The sequence below is a fragment of the Cupressus sempervirens genome, chromosome 10 (assembly GCF_028749045.1).
Source record: "Cupressus sempervirens isolate cs-2001-9-10 chromosome 10, ASM2874904v1, whole genome shotgun sequence".
Lineage (NCBI taxonomy): Eukaryota > Viridiplantae > Streptophyta > Pinopsida > Cupressales > Cupressaceae > Cupressus > Cupressus sempervirens.
Genome location: NC_143127.1, coordinates 565,495,407 through 565,518,432, shown reverse-complemented (window position 1 = coordinate 565,518,432; position 23,026 = coordinate 565,495,407). Strand labels below are relative to the sequence as shown.

The following is a 23,026-nucleotide window of genomic DNA, read 5'->3' as shown; positions in this document are numbered from 1 at the left end:
GTTCACAAAGTTCACGTCTTTCACAAATTTAGTGATCTTCGAAGGAGGCGAGGAGTATATTGTTGTCGATAAGGACAATGTTCAAATTTCACTCGATGGGAGATATTTCATCTCTCTCGATGTATACTTTGTCCTAGGCATGAAGCTCAATCTGTTGTGAGTTGTGTGGAAAAATTTTGCCCCGATCCTATCAACATTTCATTAAATCATTGAATATCACTTCTACTAGTGTTGATTTGAAGTTTCCTAATCTCTACAACAAGCTTTTACCACAGGATAGATGGAAGAAACAATTTGGAAGTGATGCTAGTTTGTCAACCATAGAAAAGGTGGCCTTCATAGCCAAAGCCTCAAACAAGAACAAAGATTATCTTAGTCCTCCCATAGAAAGCACTAGGTAAACCTCAAGCATCTTCACAAAAGAAGAGTGTTCACGGAAATTATTCTCACAATTTTGGTCACATGAAGATAAGTTGTGAGAAATAGTTGGTAGCCACGCAATCTACACAAAGAGAATCTCAGCAGAAGGCCAAGTTGCTCTCCACACCAATCAGAGGGAGTCTACCTCATATGCATTTGTGGCCCCATGCCCATCATATCATGAAAAATCATTTGCATGATACATTGATTGTGGCACCCCTTGGCATTTCAGATCATTGAGATTGGTTCACAAAGTTCACGTCTTTCACAAATTTAGTGATCTTTGGAGGTGGTGAGGAGTATATTGTTGTCGAAAAGGACAATGTTCAAATTTCACTCGGTGGGAAATATTTCATCTCTCTCAATGTATACTTTTTCCCAAGCATGAAGCTCAATCTGTTGTGAGTCGATCAAATTATTCTTCATCCTCCACAGTTGGATGTTCTCTTCAGTTTGGACAAGTGCAACAATGTTGATAGGAAGTCTCACATCGTAGTTGTTATTAGTTTTGAGGATTATGGTCTTTATAGACTCATTGATACAGGTGATTCTCAAGAACAAGCCATGATAGCTAGAAATACTTCCATCAACAATCTTTGGCATTAGTGGTATGGGCACCTAAATATTCACTAGCTCTCTCACTTAGCTTGAGAGAATCTGGTTATTGGATTAGCTTGTCGAGCTAGAAAGTTGCACTGGACTCCACTTTAAGAGGGTGAAACTTGGAGGGCATCCAAGGTCTTATAGTTGGTCCATGCAAATATTTGTGGACCCATGAATACTCCAGTTACTGGATGTATATATTTTTTGTTATTTGTTGATGATTTCAATGGGAAAAATGTGGATGTATTTTTTTTTTTTTTTTGCATAACTCAAAAGTATTGGATATATTTGAGAAGTTAAAGGTCTTAGGGGAAAAAGAGTTAGGATGTTAAATAATCACTCTTTGATCCCACAACAATGCATCACATGGCATTACGCATCAATTTACCACATCTTACACTCCATAGAAGAACGATGTTGTTGAGCATAGGAATTGTACAATCATTGAGATGGCTCAAAATATGTTAGAACATAGAAACGTTCCATATAGATTTTGGGCGGAGGCAGTCTATACCATAGTTTATCTTTTGAATTAGTCCCCCATACAAGTTGTTAAGAAGATGACCCCAAAGGAAGCTTGGTCTAGATTAAAGCCCAAAACCAGCCATCTAAAGGTTTTTGGCTCTACAACTAACGTTTGGATTCCAAATGCCAAGTGCACCAAATTAGATTCCAAGACTCTAAAATTGTTGTTCATAGACTACAATGATACACATCAAGGCTTATCGATTGATTAATGTTGACATTAATTGTCTCATATATGTGGTGTTTGATTAAGAATGAGGGTTGTTCAAGCCTTCTCCAGTTTTGAACCCTAAGGATCAGCCTCTGAAAAAAATCACTTCATGGGAGGGATTCAAATGAAACAATGCAATCATCTTTCCTCAAGGCATTCAAGATCCACACCCAGAGATCCCAAGTGATGTTGTTCCTCCTAGAATGGATGTTGGATCTTCTGCTCTCTAGCATAAGTGGTCTTCCAAGACCATTAGTGATCTTCATGATGATATACGTGTTGAGGGTAGATCAGCTAGGAATAAAAGAAAGCAACATACCATAGTCAACTTTGCTCTTATGGAAAACATTCTCAGTATTTATGAGGTTGAATCATATTCAAAGGCTAAAGTTATCCTAGAATGGAAACAAGCTATGGCAGCTAAATAGTTGAGTATCTTGAAAAACAACACTTGGGTCCTATCAGATCTTCCACTGAGAAGGAAACCCATTGGTTGCGAATGGGTGAATAAAGTCAAGTACAAGGCTGATGGAGCACTTGATAATTACAAGGCACGATTAGTAGCTAAAAGGTTTTCAAAGAAGGAAGGCATCAACTATGAAGAGTCATTTGGTCCCACAGCCAAAATGAGCACCGTTCAGCTTCTCCTCACTCTTTTAGCTCAATTTGGATGGAAAGTCCATTAGATGGATGTCAAGATTGCTTGCCTCTATAGTGTTATACAAGAAGTCTACATGATGCAACCTCCCAGGTTTCAACATTGCCAATATTGAACAATAGGTTTGCAGATTAATGAAAGCACTCTCTGGCCAAAAGCAGGCTTAGCATGCATGGTAGATCAAGATTGAAAAGTAATTGATTGATCAAGAGTTCCAATGGAGCCCTTAAAATCCAAATTTGTATGTCAAGTAAGCTAGTCTTGAGATTCTTATTCTTATTATCTATGTTGACAATCTGATCACTATCGATAGTGCAACACATTTGGTCAAGCAGGTCAAACAGAATTTGTGCCAGACTTTTGATATGACAAATTTGGGACTTCTTCATTATTGTCTCGGTGTAGAGGTTTGGCAAACAGATGACAACATATTAATTTCTTAGTCAAAGTATGTCAAATGTCTGCTAGATAAGTTTCAGATGCATGCTTACAAATTTGCATCTACACCTATGGAGAAAGGGTTGAAGCTTTCACCAAATTACATTCACCCGTGGTGGGTGAAACAACTTTTAGGCAACTAGTGGGCAGCCTCATCTATCTCACCGCCACTAGACCCAACATCAGCTATGTTATAAGCTACATCTCTCGCTTCATGACAGCACCAAAAGTTCAACACTGGGTTGCAGCAAAGCGTGTGCTGAGATATGTGAAAGGCACTCCTGATTTCGGCATTTTGTACAGCAAAAACAAAGATCCTAAGCATGTTGTTTTTACAAACTCAAATTTGACAAGTTGTGTTGATGATAGAAATTTTACTTTTGGGTATGTTTTCAGTTTGGCAACAAGTGCAATCACATAGACCAGCAAGAAACAGCAGGCAGTAGCTCTCTCCTCCACTGAAGCTGAATATCAAGGAACTATTAAGGTATCTTGCGAGGCAGTTTGGCTTCAAAGAATGCTTTCTGACATGCACGTCATAAGCACAACCTACTCCCTTGTTCAATGATAATCAAGGGGTCCTAAAACTTGCTACAAATCCGGTCTTCCATAAATAGACCAAGCATGTTGATCTTCATTGTCATTTCATATGCGAGCTTGTCAAAACGGATCAGTGATATTGCAATATGTCCCCACTGAGGACCAGACTCCAAATATCCTCACCAAGTCTCTCACTCTGGAAACGTTTGTCAAGATTAGACGTCAATTTGGTGTAGTTAATAGAATGACCATTGAGGGGGGTATTCGCATACTTTAGATTCTTTAAACATTTTAGCATCTTTTTATATTGTTGGCTAGATTTATAGAATCTTCTATTAATGATCACTTAGGTATTTTATTTACTATTTTATTTTAGTCTTCTATTTTACAAAACTTTAGCTTCAGTTTGAAGCTCTTGTAAATTGTTATATGTACCTGTTGAATCCATTAATTCAAGCAGTCAATTTAAAGTCCTTATCTTTTTTTAAGCAGTGTACCTAACCGATGCATCCAAGGCTTTCTTTATCTCTACGAATGGTGAAATCTTGAGGCCCACAAATATTGTTCCAACTAGTACTCAATATGCGAAAATCAGGGACACCCCAAAATCATACCCTCAATTCACAAAACATTTCCAAAGGTATTCCCCCTAGAAGTGCCATGAGGATACCCTATTATTTCTCCCTCAGCCCCTTAGGTACATCAGGACATCCTTGACAACTTCTTCAAATTTTAGAGCAAAAGGAAAATAGTTTAAATTTAAAAGAAAAATCAGCCTAAAGTTGATTGGAGGGCCTCCACCCAAAACATGTCCTCAAAGATGATACACCTGAAACCTATTTACAAATACATGTGCATGAAAGGGAAAAGAAAAGGAAGAAAGGAGAATATTTTTTTGAAATTCAGTCCACCATTCACAAAGTATGTCTGCTTGCTTTTTATTTCCTATGTATCATTAAAAAAGTTGAAAACTGGCTTTTTTCTGATTGCTGAAATGTTGTTTACTTCGACTTCAAAATTTTAAAATGCTACTGTTTTTACGTTGGTGTATTAAAAAATTGCTTTCTTTTATGTTTCTTCAAAAGATTCATGCTGCTTTCCACTTTTCTTGTGCTATTATGCAATTTTTGTGCTCTTATCATTTATAAATTATATTATCTTTATTAAAACCTTATAAGATACAGCTGATTTATAAACTTGTAATATGCAAAAAATCATATGAAGCTTGTTATATATATTGGTTTGATCTCTTCTCAAGGTCAAGATGTGTTCCTTGAGTGACAATGAGGATTTTTAATTGGAAAATGAAAGTGAGGAAACTGAGGAATATGAAAGTGAGGCAAGCCACACTCCCCATATAGAATGTTCAGTTAAGAGTACTTTGTAATTTTGATTGTCCATCAAAGGTTTCTTTAAATGCTAAGCACTCATTTGACAGGAAATCCTTTTACACCAATTCGCAATGACAACATAAGATGCATAATCTAGAATCGAGTTGGTATTGGAAAAGCAACATTGTCAAGCTTAATTGTAGAGGCCACTTTTACTTTGTGAGAACTAATGCACAGCTCTACAAATCACTGGTAAAGAGGTCGGCCCATGTACTAAGCTAACACTTAAAAGAGAGAGAGATGATCAAATTGTAGGATGGGATAATCACTATATAATATGCTAATTTTTAGGATTTCTAAGCAGGAAGCTACACCTCCCACAGTTCCATATCTGATCCATGGATTCAACATTAAATTCAAACCCAATAATAGATATGCTCTATTTGAAAGCCACAGAGGAGGCAAAGAAGGCCCTTAGTGAATTCTCCTTAAAGCTATTCTGTTTTATGTTGCTCAGTTCCTTTATTTCAAGGAGGCTGTGGCCAAAAAAAGAAAAAAGAAAATCATCTTATCTGCCTTCAGGAAAGCAAACTGTAAAGCACAATCTTAGAAAAAAGGACTTTTCTGGTTAGAAGTACTAGTGGAGGAGATGAAGGCCAACTTGTATCATAGCTGCAAGATAATCATGGATGGGTGGATGAACATCACACATCACCCTTTCACCAATGCCAGAATTATATGTAAGGAAAGCCTATACATCCTTAGAGTAGCTGACTGTTCTAGAAGAAAGCAAAAGAAAATGGGTTACAATTGAGGAGGTTGATTCTTACAATATAGTACACGTGGTTGGTAATGCTAAGTATGGGTGCAAAGGGCAGCAGGCAAATTAGTTGAGTATACCTATGGGTGCATATATTGGATCCCTTGTGTGCATACCATGAAGAATGCTCAAAGACTTTGAAAAATTGAGGACCAAAAAGTCATGGCCATTACAAGGGATGTGCAGATATTACATTACAGCCACCACAGTTCCTTGGCATTATTTCAGCCTCCTTTAAGGAATGAATTCAAAAGACCAGTAGAGAGAAGATTTGTGTCCAAATATATTTATTGGAGAGAATGATTGAGTTGCAGGAGCCCTTGGAATTATGATCATGACACAAGGATGGGTTGGTTGGAAGAGTCCAACAAAGGAAAGAAAAACGAAAAAGGAACAAAATGTATGTTGGTCAGTGCTGGAATTTGATCAAATGTGCAATGCATATCTAATGTATCCCCTTGTAGCTGTATGTATGCATTTGTTACACATTGGGATATTAAGCTTGCTTAGGAGAATTCTTTATTTGTTCTTTGGGTGGATATTTCATGCTTTATCCTTCTTTATTTCCTGATTTTCACAAGATTGTTTTGTGAGAATATTTCTATTCTAGAGAATGAGTTGCAATACTCATGTCCTTGTATTTTCCATAAATGCAACTTCATTAGATTTATTATACAGCCTTTCTGATTGGGATAAATAAGCTTTGTTCATTGCAACTTTTGTGTAGGTAATTTTATAGCAACTCGGTTATCAGTGAAAAGATTTAAGTCATTTGTTCATGGGTAATGATTTCATGCATTAATCTGAGATCTCAGACCCCTTTTTTCACTAGACGTGAGCTACAACATATTTATTAAATTCCTATTTTCACTATCTTTAAATATGGAAATTCTGACAATCCCAACCTATGGGAGATCTATGAGTATATTTATTGCATATTTGGCCAGATGAAGGCTGTCATGCATGACAGAGACCCGATCCATAGTTCTACCACAAGCATATTCAGCCAAACATTCAGAAAAGGTGGGAGAAGCAGAACAACCAGATAGTGAAGAATAGTTTCATGAAGAAACCCTTCAGAGCACCCTATATATTTCTCATCTGTAAAATACAGTTATTAGTAATAGTAATTACTAATTACCCATGTTACAAAATTCCAACACCACAGGAGCTAGTAAATGTATACTTGTTTCAACAGCTTCAAGAGAAGGCATCTTTAGTAATCATCTTTCAAAGGATCTCAGAGACCAGCTTATGGTGGGCAGAAGAAAACTAGAAAACAAAGATTTTGTTTCTAACACCTTTGCTAAACTAAGATTTTCAGAATGTTGAATATCGAAACCAAAGAATCCACTATCTTGTCCAATGAAAAAGGACCAATATAAAGATATGTGACTGAGAAGACACTAAAAACAACAATAATAAATAACACTTAATTTCCCATGCATGAATCTCTAATTAGAACTTTGGAAAAAGTTTTAAACTTTAAAGTAATGAAGCCTGTCTTAATATTTTTTTGAGTCTTTTCTTTAGAAAATTTGCAAGAAGTTTTGAGTAAGCTCCTCTCCTTTGGCTTGGAATATCTTTATTTAATAGGAAAATCTTGGTTTTGCTAAAACTCATGACTCCAAGAGTATTAACTGCTGACAAACACAAAAAAAAAAAAAAAAAAATTTACAGGATGACTAACATATTGCAGCATGCCCAAGGTTATTAAGTAAAGCAGAAAATTGCTGAAGTATACATAACCAACATAACGTTTTCCTGAAATGGTCACCCAAGTGGCCAGTAATAGTGTTATATTATCGGACAAGAAATTGGAATTTATTGTGAACATAAGAACTGCGTGTTCCAATTCTATGGCATACAGAAGGGATACTACGAAGTTCTATACATTAGAGGCTTCAGTGAGTGTCAAGGAAAACCCCAAAATGGATGCATATTCCTGGGACATTAATGTCTTAAAACTTGCCATGTATTAGCACAGCCTGGGCATAGCGATCTGAGAAACTGAGTCCCTGCCACCAGAAGATAAATGCGCATGTTGCAGCTGACGTAACCATTCCAATTGGCACAGTAAGCCAAGCCACTACCACTATCTTCTTAGTATCTTCTTCATGTGAACCTCCTTTCCTGCAAGTGTAAAAAGTAGCAATGTGATTAAACTGAATTGGAATAAAGGCACTATTGTAAACTGTAAATCCTGTATGTAATTTATATACTACTATACTGTCTGTGGGTGAAAGTGACAATCCCCAACACACAGAAATGTGAACAAAAGTTAATTACTTATCACTAAGGAAAACGTTTCAATCTCTAGCTTGTAAAAAATACATGTTTCGAGATGCAAGATCCTGCAACTGCCAAAGGTAAGCTTACTATGTTGACCCTCAATGATTAGGATCACTCGTGCAAGATCCTTCAGAGAATACTTGATTCCCTGCCTCACTTAAGAGTATTCAATTATAGAATATCTTGTGAAGTCATTCAGAGAGGTTAGCTCTCTGCCTTAATACCTTCTAGGAATTATTATGTTTTATTTTCCTCTTATTAGTGGCTATTTGGAGTAGTCTATTTCTTGTTCCTCTCAATCTCAAAAAATTCAATATTCTGCAAGAATTTACCATTAACTGTAAGAAATCACTGAATCGATGATTGGTCTTATATATATTTGATTGATATTCTTGTTGTGTCCTTTTGAGTTCCATCAGAACATTGTTGAATTAACTATTCCTCTTATTTGAATCCTTCCCCATACCACTCATTTCTATTGATTTTCTCCCTTTCCTGCATGATGACAAGGACATGCCATGTCTGGTTTGACCTGAGATGAACATTACTTGTTTAGATGACGATCAATCCTGAATGAGTGATGTGTTGATCGTCCTCATATTATTATTTGCCAAAGTAGTGTTCACTTCTTCCACAAATTTGTTAAAAAGTTATCCACAATTATGCTCTAATGTTTTGTATAATTCAACCATATGTCTATCACAAAGTATCCACAATCTTTTCACATACTTCACCTTCACTGATGATTCTTTGTTCTTATATGCTGATCTTTATTTAAGACTCGCCCTACAGGATGGCCAGATCATGCTCTGATAGCACTGTACTATCCCAAAAGGATATTTAACTTAAATTTTAACTTTTGTTGTCTTGTGATTTTTCCAAACATCTTCCAAAAATCTTCTTATACAGAAATCTTGGACTTGTTTTAATATTATAGTTTGTTGTGTATACTGAGATGAAGAAGAAATGAGTACAGCGCTTTGAACTATTAATACCTTCAGAAAAACTGACTGATCAAGCTTGATGTTTGTATGCATTTACATATGCAGAGACATCAATTGCGAATCAGACTGTTATAACAGTGACATGGTTATCAACAATGTCTTCTCATGGGAAAAGTAAAGAGGCCTTTCCCAACAATATCTATCCTTGTTTTGACTGAAACTGATATTACTTCTTGCATGAAATTCTTTCCATATTTATTTATGTTTTCTGAACATTGATCTCTACTAAATCTGTTAGTTTATCCCAGGTCTGTAAATTACTAACTTATGTCTATGCTGGATGTTATCAGGATTACTTCTGTTTAGAGTTGCTAACATTGTGACTGGCCTATAGTGCAATGGAATGCAATCTGTATGCCAGCCTGAAGACTCTTGCAGATGTATTCTCCTCCTACTGGACACAGCAGGTGGGAGAGTCACTTGGTTGATTTACAAGACAACATTTATGTTTCTCCTCAACGATGGATGATCCTAGTAAAACTCCCTCACTTGCCGGTGGTGCTCTGCTCTTACAATTGTGAATAATTTTTGGAAAGGCTCTTGCCAAAGATGAGAGTCCAGTCGCTTCTTTCTCTCCCACCCAATCACAATAAAACACCTTTGAAGGGACCACTATGTCTATTTTCCTATTTGCTTGTGGTATGTCAGTTCTGTTTGAAGATGTGGCCGAGTATAAACTCCACCTAGTCAATGCTCCCTTTGCTCCTTTGTCTTTTGCGTCCCTATCTCCTCTTCCTCCGTGTCCCTCTTGTTCCCTTTTTTTCTCTCCATCCCTGGTCACTATATAATAATCACTTCATGTTAGCGGAACATGCCCAACATCTGCACAAGTAATATAGTTTTTAATCCATTATATTATCAACTCCTCTATCATTGTCCAATCTTCTCTATCCTGGATCTCACGGGATTGATTCCCCTTATTTTTGGGGAGACATGGAAAGCCAAATAACTGTGGTGTATTTGAATGCTGACTCCTCCTCTAGTTCGCTGACACATATCCTTTTCAACGATTCCCCAAAATTGATAATGCTATATAACATAGAGATATAGATCGATTGCAAATAGGTTGACCTAAACCCCTCTTTCTTTCTCCATCGATTCCTCCTTGTATATCCGGAACATAATTCCCTAGTGAAAGACACGTCCCTTCCTTGCGTTACTTGGGTATTGTTATTATTTGTAATCTTAATTATGTCTGATTCCTAAGTAATTAGTCATCTTAGAGTATTATTATTTTAATAAGGGTTCTTTCATATTATTATTACTATATTTATATATATAATATTATTATCTAATAATAATAATATAACAACTATGATGTTCTTATAATCATTTATAGCCTTGTATTTTATTGTATCAGTACAATAAGATTAATCATTTTTATTATTATTATATTATAATATAATAATAATATATTATAATATTTAATTTCTCAAAGTAAAGCATTCTTTATCCATTTTATTATTATTTCATTACATTTATTATTAAATTATATTAGAGGAAAATAGGGGACATTACAATGAACCACATTTTGACTCTATGGGCTATCATCAAGGAGGCTCAACACCACTCAGCGAAAGCCTACTATTGCTTTGTGGACTTCCGCAAACCGTTTGATACTGTCCCCCGGGTGGCTCTTTTCCAGAGATCTAAAAAAAATCGAGATCCAAGAGATTCTTTTGGCGGCCATCATGAGACTTTATGAGAGTGTGGTAGGTAGGTTCAGGACTTTGTAGGGTTTCTTGAACCCTATCTAGAGCACCACTAGGGTGAAGGAGGATTTCCCTCTCTCTCCCACTTTATTTGGTATCTACATCAACGAGCTCGAGGCATTCCTTTGGGACTTCTCGCTCCCGTGTGCCACTTGTTACTTGCACCCAATTCTAATCTCCATTATGTTGTTTGCTAATGCTATGGTTCTTTTGGCCTCCTCCCTGGAGGGTCTTCAACAACTTCTTGATGGTCTAGCATACTTACACTTGTAGCAGCTGGCAGTGAACTTGGAAAGGACCCGGGTGATGGTCTCCAACTGCTTGAAGACCTCCCATCTCCATATCTTTTCCCAAGGCAAGGAGATTGAGATTTTGTCTTTGTACACGTTGATGGAACCCCAAATTTTGGGCTTCCATTTGCACATCTTTTCTAATCTTTTTAAACCTACATCTTATTTTATATTTTTAATATTAGATTTAATATATAATTCCCATATCATTGAGTTACAGTGAACAAACCTTAATCATCATTCCATGGGATAATCTTAAAATGCTTAGATGATTTGAACTTCCTTGCTCACTTGCAGATACTAATGCCTCATTTTTTATAAAAATCATTCACCTCAAGTTAAGAGTATGGATTCATGAAGAGTTTTGTTGAGATATTTTGAAAACCCGTTCATGAAAAATGAATCTAATGCGTAGCATTGATCTGATATAGAACTTAAGGCTGTATGCACAAGAATCAGGAGATCATCTGAAAAGAGCATAAGCAGGGGACATTTAGTTTTCAGAGTAAAGATGTTGTATGATAAGGGAGCAGTTTCTCTTGTGGGGTTTTTTATTTGACATTTGAAATCTAGAAATGAATCAAATGTTCTAGAGCAGACTTGTGAGAGAATCTCCAGCCTATTATCATTGATGATATTTGTCTGAAATGTAAATAAGGATATCAAGCCATCAAATTTTGTATCTACCTTATGGGCAATGCAGAAAGATGAATCAACAGGAATCTTTGAGAATATCAATATTAGCAGCATATAAAAGGATATGCAGATGCCTCCAAGAGCAGGGGGGCAGTTTCTCTTGTGGGGTTTTTTATTTGACATTTGAAATCTAGAAATGAATCAAATGTTCTTGAGCATACTTGTGAGAGAATCTTCAGCCTATTATCATTGATGATATTTGTCTGAACTATAAATAAGGATATCAAGCCATCAAATTTTGTATCTACCTTATGGGCAATGCACAAAGATGAATCAACAGGAATCTTTGAGAATATCAATATTAGCAGCATATAAAAGGATATGCAGATGCCTCCAAGAGCAGGATCAATTTCACTTTCATTGTTTGTGCTTGTAGATGATTTGACCATAGGACCTATATCATATGGATCATAAAATATTCATGATAATTGCAGGTGTTCAAGATCATATATGCCAAGCATATTATTTTCTCAATCTAAGGCAAAGTAGGAGCGTGATTTCCTATCTCCAGGATAGTCTTCAGTCTAACTTTGAACCATACAACATTAGTGTCTCCCAACAAATATTGTTCTCCTATAGTTGGAAATGCTATCACAATGTTTGATGTAAGGGTGAAATTACTTTTTTTAGCGCTCGCGGGAGGCGAGGTATCAAGTTAGTGCCATAAGATTTAATATGGACATCATTAAAAGTTTTGAAACTGCATCCGAACGATTTCCGTAATCAGTTGCACCTTGGCACGAGCAATGTGAAGTCAGTAAACCAAAATTTAAAAAGTCTAATGATTTAATATGGGGTCTAATATTTATTCCAGTCTTGTAATGGATCGCTAATAGGAATATTCATGGTTATCTATTATGGGTTCAATTATATTGATTGTATGCAATTCTATTCCTAGCACCTTCGCATTTGTTTTGTAATCAGCTGGCAGGTGCACAGACATCAACAACAATATAAAAATCATGATGGAAGCAACCATCTAGAAAATAAGAATTTTATTATTTAGAAGCAGTCAGAGTTTGGAAAGGTGCAATTGATATTCATGTGATGAAAATTTTATTACTAAGCAATGAAGTAATGTTGAGCGGCATACCTGACTCAGTATAGACAAAATTTATCAAGTGAGTATCATTTCATATGGCAACCTAAGGTGTAGTTCTGGTGATATTGGAGAATGCGGCATATTCAGAATGCACAGTTTGAAAAAACATTGTCTATGTTTAAGCCCGATACCTGTTATATATTCAGCAAACAGATGCGAGGAGGATAATATACTCGATGGTTGAAATCTTTGAGAGCTGCCTAAGTATGGAGTTACGTTTCCATTATCATTTATTACTCAGTAATATGTGTCTAATGATGCCTTGTTTTTGGTGCAGGTCCATGGCATTATACATTGGCAAAGATGTGGTTTATACAAAATACAAACAAGTTTATAGAATATACGGAAAGCTGAAGGTTATTGAGGCTCCTGGTAGTTGTCATGGATAAAGGAATATAATTATTTACCATTCTGAAGGTACACGCTTGAGCTTCATGAAATACGCATGGAAAAGGATGGACTTGTGTGGACGTATGTCACAGAATCTCAAGCATTCTCAAGGTGAAAGTGTACCAATCCAGTTTGAAGTATGAAATGAAAGCCCCTTCTACGCCAAACACATTATAACATGTGCTAAGGAGGAAGTCGAGTTGATTTAGAAGATAATTGTAATATATTTAAACTTTATTATAATGTCATTATCACTATAATTATGTAGTTGCAACCATCAGATTGGTATTAGGAATTATGAAGAGGCGTGTTGGTTTACCCGTACGCTTCTATAGTCATATAAATATCAATGCAAAAAACAAACAAGAAAAAACACATAGAATTCATATTCATATACAATTTCCTACAAATTTTACATAATCAAGTTATACATGCACACTTAATATATTATGTTCTTCTATTGGTGAAGATTGAAAGATTGATCAAAGCTCGTGGATTTGGATTACTAGATAAAAAATTGTGCGATTCTGGGATGAATTTGCAGTGGATGGATCATCCGTAAGGAGTGCCTTTATTGCAATTTTATTTCCAACATAATCAGTAAGCATAATTATTTATTTTAAATTTTAGAGTTGGAAATATTATTAAGTTATGTCCTTTAATTATTATTTTTAAATTGTATAAATAATTTATATCATAGATAAGTGGATAAGGTCAATTATAGCATTTTAAACTCAATTATCATAGATATAGTGAAATATTTAATTGTTTTTGTATTTGTATTTGGTTTGTCTCCTAACCATAGGAGCTAAAGCACATTCTAAACTAGTTTAGAATTGTCTATATATTTGATCCGCCATGTATTGATTATTAAATTGTTTAGAGTTAAGGTGCATAGAACTTTATAAAGTTGTACCGTAATAACTTAAAATATTGACTCTGTTCACCCCTTTAAAGTTTTTATATTATTCATGATTTATAATCCATACACTTTTTGTACTTTTCCTTTGAAGAATTAATATATTCATTTCTTGCAATAATCCATTAAAATTATTCTTTATTTAAAACACTCACACATTTATATAATCATTTACTTTTGTTCTTAATTCATAATTTTTCAAGTTTAAAGTTTTTTGTAATCCTTGCCATTTGGGAAACTTACATTACATTCATATTCAAATTGATCTATTATAATTAGCTTGGATTTAAGTGATTTGTTTAGGATTAGGTATATCCGCCTTGGCCTTGTAGAGTACAAGTGTAGAAGACTTGAATCAAATTGATCAATCTTGTCAAGTTGGCCTTAACCAATTGGATATCCCAGCATCGAATTGGAAAGACTCATACAATTCCAATATGCGGTTTTGGGAATCAACACACATATCTAGGAGTCATATTTTTTAGACTCCACTTCTGTGTGAGACCTTACATGCAACCCTGTATCAACTAGGGGTTTGTTTCCCTTGCTATGCTAAAGAGACAGTGATTCTAGCACCGCTTTCAAGACACTACATCCAAGACGTCTCTCTTGGACTCCTTGGCTAGACTAACTATGCTTTATGGCTCTATTATGTAGGGGCCCTCTCTCCTAGAGTCAAACAGTGATTCAATGGAGAGTCCAGACCCTCCTCCTCTAGTGCATCATCAGGTGTCACCAATCCACTCCTCACAACATCATTTTGGCCAATTTTGGGGCCCATCCTTTCAAACTTGGGGGAACCTTGTTTGGTTCCCCCATCGACTTCAGGGTGACTTTAGGGTTTCGTGGACTCGACCGAAGGTCGTCATAGATGCTCATACCCAACCTATTGTTCCTCGGATGCGATTGTGGGTTCCGACTCCACTGGTAGGGCCTGTTGCAAGTACGCTCAGGCCTCTGCTTTGTTGGGTTCCATGGGGATTGAGATGTACCACCTTCCCCCCTTTCAGTTGTATTTGGACACCCCTACTCACCTCCTTCCCTCTCAACAGGAGTTGAACATCACGTCAAGCTGGACATCTTCAAACAATATATTCTCACAACATGGAGTAACCCCCCAAGGGGATTCTATCAAAGGAAGGCCTTCTATGTTGAGCACTATATGGATATTCAAGATGGGGTTATCATATGCACTCCATAACTTGTAGGTCACTAGACTCACTCCCTTTGCATCTCTTTGGGTTCTTTCAAAGTGGGCTCCCACCGACTCTGTATCCAAACAAACCACTAGGCAGAAGATTAGACCTGGCACCTCTGTGACTCAGGAGAGGCTGAGAAAGAGATACACTTTGTCTTTTGTTGCCCTATCTACCATGAGATTAGGGGAGGTTTTACGACTTGATCAGGGGGTGTCAATTCCTTTCTTCCTCCTTCATATACACTGACCAAAAATGTCTTGCGCTTTATCTCCAAAAGGTCAAGCAGTTTCGAGATCACACTTTGCACCTTCAATCCTTGTCAAGACGAGCCTCAAATCAGCTCGTCACCTTCTTCACATTTGTGTCTCCAGCCAGGGGCATGAAGCAGTCACTTGTCCTCCCTAATTTTCGGCACTCCAGACCTATGAAGCCTCGCAGAGATTATGCATGGCAGTGGCACTTCACATCCAGTAGCCCCCAAGGACGATCTAGAGTGCCCTCTCGCACCAGACTATATCCTTTGGTCCTAGACTACTACTCATCAATGAGGAGTGCTTAGCTTGTTTTATTCGATTCTGTTGGGTTCTGACTCTGTTCTTGTTTTTCTTTCTCTTTCCCTAAGCACAGTTTGGTGTTCCTATTGTTGGTTGTTGCCTCGTTGTCTATTTTAAGTCCCTTAGACCGTCTTTGTGATCTCTCGTTGGACATAAATAAAATTATCTTATCTTATACAAATATGCAAAATAACAAGATGTCCTAAATTTTTCAAAGCCTCCTAAGTCAAGGAATGTTCCCTACTAGTACTATTAACTGTTCAGTACACATTCAGAGCTAGTTTTATAATATCTTATTGAAAATAGTCTAAAATAGATTGGACCAATTTGGTTTGCAATGGTGTTCTTGATGTTGCAAAGGATTCTCGACCAAATATTGGTTCTAAAACAAATGTTTGTATGTGCTGATTGGGTTGCTTCACCTTACTCGAAGAAGCCCAAAGGAGAGGCTATGGCATGGATAGTCTTTGATGATAGTTTTTTTGCAAAGGCTAAGGAGATTGTGGAGGTAACTTCAAGAATCAAAACATTATTTTTTTAGTTGATTCAAGTTTCATTATTAATTCATAACTTACTATGTTATTAACTAATTTGTATTTTTCAAATTTCAAATGTAGATGTCTATGCCCCTAGTTAGAATCTTGTGCATATGTGATGGGCAACAATCCCCAATGGGCAGTCTTTATGAGGCCATGGATAAGGCCAAAGAGGCTGTTAGAAATTACTACCATGCAAGCATACTTAAATTTGACCCCATTTGGGAAATAATTAAGAGGTGGAACAATATGCTCCACCAACCCATTCATGTAGCAGGCTACTTCCTCAACCCCAAATTCAGGTACTATGATTCTCCTTTAGATTTTACTAAGACTTCATTTTACTTTACTTCTTAAGGTTGTGTAGTAAGCCTTGATTTCATTTTCTATTTCTTTTAGGGCTGATGATTCCTACTCTGATCCTAATGGAGGCTTCATGGAAGGTCTCTCTAAATGCATTGAGAGAATGATATCCAATGAAACGGAGAGAGACCTTGTTGTGACCGAACAACAACTCTATGTGGAACCGAGGGGTAATTTGTTCTCTTCTATTGTAGCAAAGAGAGCAAGAGCTACTCAAGCACCAAGTAAAGTGTCAAACTTTAAAACTTTTGCAAATTGATAAGTTGTGTTTTCTGATTATGTTTTTTAATTGATAAATAACTTATTACATTTTTTTTTGCAGATGGTTGGTGGACAAGTTGGGGTCAATATCCCCAATTTAAAGAATTTTGCTCTTAGAGTCCTATGCCAACCTTGTAGCGCATCCCATTGTGAGCCCAATTGGAGCTTATTTGAGTCCATCCACACAAAGAAAAGAAACAGAATGACTCAAAGACGGCTTAATGACCTTATTTACGTACACTATAATCTTAAGTTGCGCATAAAAAGGGCACAAAGTTCGGCACTACCTAGTCCATTTGATCTGGAAGAGGTAGATCCTTATTCTGATTGGACGAAACAGGAGCCAGGTCCATTGTTTTCAGCAAATGAGATCGCTGATTTGGAGAGGCAGGCCATCGAGGGAGGTGCTGGGACAGATTTTCACTTCACAACAAATGACATTGAGGACAAGGACAATGATAATTCAAGCTCAGAGGAGGAGGCACTACCAGTGCCACATATAGGAGGAGATGCATCCACTTATAGGACGCCAAGCCAGTCAGTAGGGATGTCGAGTGAGGAGGCACAGCCACAGACTTCACAGTCACGCAACTCATGCCCAATCCCAATGCAGGGCACCTCTTCGAAGACTAGACCCCCTTGCTTTCTTGCTAGTACAGCTGGAAAGAGGAAGATGTGATTGTATTGATGTATTTGGTATTTACTTATAGTTTGACAGATTGAAACTATTTATTATTTTGCTTCCCGCCACTAGCATTCCGCATGAGAATGTGATTTTGTATCCACTATGCATTTATATATATCTAAACTCTATTTTTTTCTTTTGTGTTCTCTTTAATTAACTTATTAGATGCATCTTCTCATTAAATTTTGCAAAAAATATGTAATTTTCCCAATTAAACTTTTGCGGGGCTTGGCGAGTTGTTGTCGAGTCCAAGTTTTCCAACTATGGTGTTAACAACAGCATCAAGATGACAAAACATTCAAAAAAATCACATAGGAATATGCAAAATTCTAGCATTTACACCTCTAAACAACACAAACTCTGGTGTGATTATGTGCACATATTCATAGTGCTTATTGACTGTAAAATTATTTATTTTCTACTTTTTTTAAATATTAAGAATATGAATGATATTTACAGGTGTACGATGAATGAATGCAATTAAATCTGTTTATAAGTGCTAAAATGGTGTTTTAAGTTCTTTAGTTTTGATTTCAATGACAGTACAGTATGGTATAGTAACAGAACACAATTCTAAAACTGTGCAAGTATTCGCTGGACTTGAGTACTCAACAGATTTCCAGACAGGTGAGTAACTCAGGAACAATTCACGAGCCAATCAAATGCGAAACCAGGTGCCAAACTCAGCAAGTTGACAGGGTTAACATGCTCAGACTGAGCGAGTACAACAATGAAACAAAGCTGGCAGATTAAAAGGCTTGCACTTGCTTAAACCCCCCAAAATGACATTTGTTAAAAAAAAAATTCCTTCAGAAATTCAAATCTCAACTGTATTAAGTGATTGTTGGAAAATTGAAATGATTTATCAACATTACAGCACTATTTACTAGTTATTTTTCTTTGGGTTTTTAATTTTTTTTTTTTCCTGGTCTTGCTTTTGTTTCCTATTTTAAAACTCTACTACTTATTTATTTTTCATGTATAGATTCTCTATATCATGCACAAGGCAGTATGCAAGGCTGAAAGGACCCAACATAGAAGCATAGCAGACAGGGTATAATCAAGGACACTGAGACTTGTAATAATTGCAGTTTTAATATGAATGAAGGCAAAAATAGCCTCGAATACCATCTTATTCAAATTTCTGGCCAGGATGTCAAGTTGTGTGACCAAGTACAATGAGAAATAGATACCCTCCTTTCCATCTATGAGAACAAAAAGGCAAAAAGGAAAAGGAGAGAAAGCATTGCATCCATGATAAATTACACCTCTGATACAATGGAGAAATCATTTGTTCACCCAAACTATCAGTTTTCCTCAACCACACTGAAGAAAATTCAAATCGTATTAATTTTCAAAGCTCCTCCATTCCTTGCAACATTCCAAGTACCCAAACTTCACTCAAAAGTACTACTTGGAACTGACAGAAGCAGCAGGAGGTGACAATAGCTGCTGCAAACTTTGGGCACTATAAGAAATGTCATCTGATGTAGCATGCAGTACATATTCAGGTAAGCTAGTAAATGCATTGACTAATATTGATGCAGAGTTTCAGATACTGACTTCAGACAATTTGAGTGAGATACTGCTAGACGAAGCCATCAAAAACATGTAGCTAGTAGTAGAAGATTACAAGAGAATATGATGGAAGAAGGGTTCAGCATTTTATTTCATGCTCAAACAGAAAATAAAACAATAGAACTTGATAAAATTTCCACTGGCACAGTCAATAGCATTATTGAATTTTGCAGATGCCAACACTAAATCAAAAGTGCCTGGACTATGTGCAATTTGTTGAAGGCAATGTTTCAGAGAGGATTTGGGGGACAGAGTTCAGCTTTTTGCAAAGAATGGAGTTGCATATGTAGTAGAGAGACTTCATCAAGAGAAGCATCCCACCATTTCTGAGAACCCTTGTGCTGCCCACTACATTGATCTTAACTTGGTCAACACTGTATTTGAAATGCAAGAAACATCGAAAAGTTTATCTAGAATTGCATTTGGATCCTTAGCTTGATGAGAAAGCACATCAAAGGAAAACAGTTTATGTGAACAGAGGTTACACAATTTGCAACAAACTTCATAAGAATGCAAAGCATACCTTCTCTCAACAAGGTTTGTGAGCCAATGGTGATTGGATTCTTCATAACAAAGGAGGATTATAAGATCGGAGGTCATGAATATATCATATATGTAAAAACCCCAAGTTCTCCTTCACATACATTTATACAAATCTTGCATGATGTCGTAAGTCATAACAGCAAACACATAAATCAAAAGTTCTGATATTTCACCATGAAATGAGTATAAAAATTCTAGATTTTATTTCCCACTTATACAAACACTTTTTCAACAAACAAAAGACAACCCAGCTCATAAAAAGTGCTTACTTATCTAATTTCAACGGACACATTTTCTGATATAATATCCCGTTAGGATATTATCTCCAAATATTCTCAAAATAATTTTCAAAACATAAACAGATAAATGATGCAATGTACACCAGCAATATAACCAGTAAAAGATTTTAAATGCCTCAGAATATGTTATTGCATTATACATCAGCAATACAATAACCAGATATCAAGTCCAATCTTAAATACATAAAATACAGTCAGATTGGAAATAACAATAAAATGCACATATAATCCCAAGTGTGAATTCTGATATGAATACACCACAAAGATGAATCAGGCCTTTGTCCAATCCAACCAAGAGGAGCCCGAAGGTTTCCATCTTTGGGATCCTCAACAAGAGAAAGCTAGCAGCTTCCAAAAGTTCTCCAAATAGAAACCAGAAAATAAGTTTCAAATCCAAGCATGCCCCAATATGAGTCTCCCTTCTTTTAATACACCAAGCTGTCTTTTGTCATCTTCTTCTTTTGTCACCTTATAATCCCTTTTATAATATTAAATTTACCCATTTTATTAACTTGTTTTAAACCCTCATAAGCCAAACTTAATATTATATGAATTTATTTCAGAACTCCTGATGTCCCAAAAAGGGGACATTACAATCCTCCCACCTCGAGAGCAATCATGAGTCCATAAGCCATATCCATCTGCTAGTCTCACTGTGGTCCACACGAATAACTCTAAAGTGAGGATCTGCCATGTTTTGACTTAAAAAATGAGAATGCAACTCGTCTATCACTATAATCCCTAGATCCCATGTCAATATATGAATCTCTGTTGTGACTACAGGTTGCGCAACTCTGATCATAAATCTCCAACTCTGTAGCATTACATCATGATCCACAAAATGCAAAGCATACATTATGTTAACACCAAGATCCCAAACCAATCTATCAACTCGATCTCGGGAGTAGATATAGGCGTCTATCAACCCGTCATCCTAGATCAACCAACTAAGCAAACAAGTCACCCAACCAAAATTGTGAAAATGCATGAAGTTCAACTAATACGACCACCACACGCTGCTACTATTATCATAATCAAGAATAGAAATGATATCCATGTAGTCATTTTCCCTTTGTAGCGGAAGGAATATCATCTCGTGAGGTATGTGCCTCTAGAGGAGATCAATCTACAACTCACTACCTTCCAAAAGCTCAGCCAAATCTGAAAATATAACATCACACCAATTAGAGCAGCCACTATCAACAGGGGGATGCATAAAAGTAAAATCACTGATTAGTAAGGAAGCGGTAGCCATATCATAAGAACTTGGTGGCAAAACAATAGGTGAGTTGTAGGAACCTTCATTTCTTGGTTCACTATTAATATCATTAGCCAAATGACCATCTCCAGCAATGAAAAGATCATCATCAAGTGAAATTTCTGAATTATTTTCACTTAAATTTATCCAGATGGCATTGTGAAGATATACCACTGCTGTCATAGAAATCAGAGTTCTCATGGTTGTATTCATGCTGGTCCTCATAGTCCTCATGTTCGTAATGAACTTCATACAAATCAGGTGAAGTGCATACATTGTGCTCTTCTTCATTCTCACCAAGGGTGTGAATCCCTTCTATTATTTGTATGATCTCCTTAGCCTTAGGTTCTTGATCATCATCTTGGGGAGTGACTGTCATAGAAATCTGATCTTCAGCCTGCTGTAATGAGTATTGTGTCATACTTAGTTGGAGACATAACTCATCTATATCATGTTGATACGAGGTTTGTTCCACTACAACAGGCAAAATCAAATACTTAATGTTTCAAGGAGAAACACCAAACACTCAATCCTCTCTTGATATAAAATCATCTCTCATGCTAAGCTTGCAAAGTAAGAGCATGAAATGACTTCAAGGTTCCTTCTCTTGAGGATACTCGCTCAATGAAATAATATGATTTGTTGGTTATCACAAAGGGACTTACACTATTCATTCAATGGATATCAACTCTTGCACTCGTAAAGATTTGGCTTTATAACATGGAATGAAAATACAGCTTTGATCTTCCAATCTTTCCACTTTAACTTAAGCTTAACTTCTATTACTACTCCTACATCTCTACTTCTAACAATAATTGCAAGTAATCGTGGACGACTTGGACTGTACTAGGTGTAATCTCACCAATGGCTCCACCCACCCAGTGCAAGCTTTTCAGGACTACACAAATGATTTTCACATTAATATCCTCTCTCCAATCCCATCATCTAGATGCAGACCAAAGATTGAATATTAATTGAAGCTAGGTGTTTTCATTGGCTTACAACGCAAGGCACCCTTACCATCGGCAATAGGCTAGTGGCCCAAATTTGTTCGAGTCAAACAAGAAAATATCCACAATAACTTCCATTCAACTAAACTACTTCAACATGAAAAGAAATCTATTCCAAGTGAAAGATTGAGGAAATCATGCAATACTACAAAGCAATATCAAATAAATACACTAACAATGAATTATCCATTACTTTGAAAAGTATTATAGCAACAACTCCATCAAGTCTCTCCCTTAGCTAGCCTATTCTACTCTACCTTCCTAACCTTACCCCCTAAACTAATGAATGACAAATGAGAAGGCCTTGACCTTTTATAGTTGCTTAATTATAATGAAGGGCCAAGATCGATTCAAGATTAAGGGCAGAGATTTCTTCCCACAAACCCTAATTAGGGTTGCCCAATTTACAACCAATTACATGAAGGCACCAATTTATGGCCCAATAAGAAAATTACAATGATTTTAATAGCCGATGAGGAAATAGGACACTTGGCATGCTATGATTTACTATGCTTGAAATTGGAAATTTTTGCTTGGAGGAGACAAACTGTTGCCACCTCATCTTCCTTATCATGTGCTTGGAATACTAGCTTGAGGAAAAGTATCTCTCAATGCTTGAGGTTTCTCCATCCTTCAAAATTTCCTCATGGAATTGACTTGAATCACTTGCATCTTAATGAACCCGTGAACTTGATCTTTCTTGATTCTCCTTGAATATGTCCTCATGTAGTTGGATGTCCTGTGCTTTCTTGAATTTCCTTTTGATTCCAACTTAAGTTTGCGGGTTGA

At 36.4% G+C, this 23,026-nt stretch overlaps 1 protein-coding gene across 2 annotated transcripts in view; it reads right to left on the bottom strand.

Annotated features, from left to right (window-relative positions):
* The window catches only part of LOC149535139 (lipid transporter), a 116,059-nt gene that overhangs the window by 32,400 nt on the left and 60,633 nt on the right, over positions 1 to 23,026 (bottom strand). For both annotated transcript variants that reach the window (XM_089804352.1, XM_089804351.1), the window contains exon 4: positions 7,519 to 7,679. In XM_089804352.1, the coding sequence (XP_089660478.1) occupies positions 7,519 to 7,679 (161 nt within the window). The remainder of the gene's footprint in view (positions 1 to 7,518; positions 7,680 to 23,026) is intronic.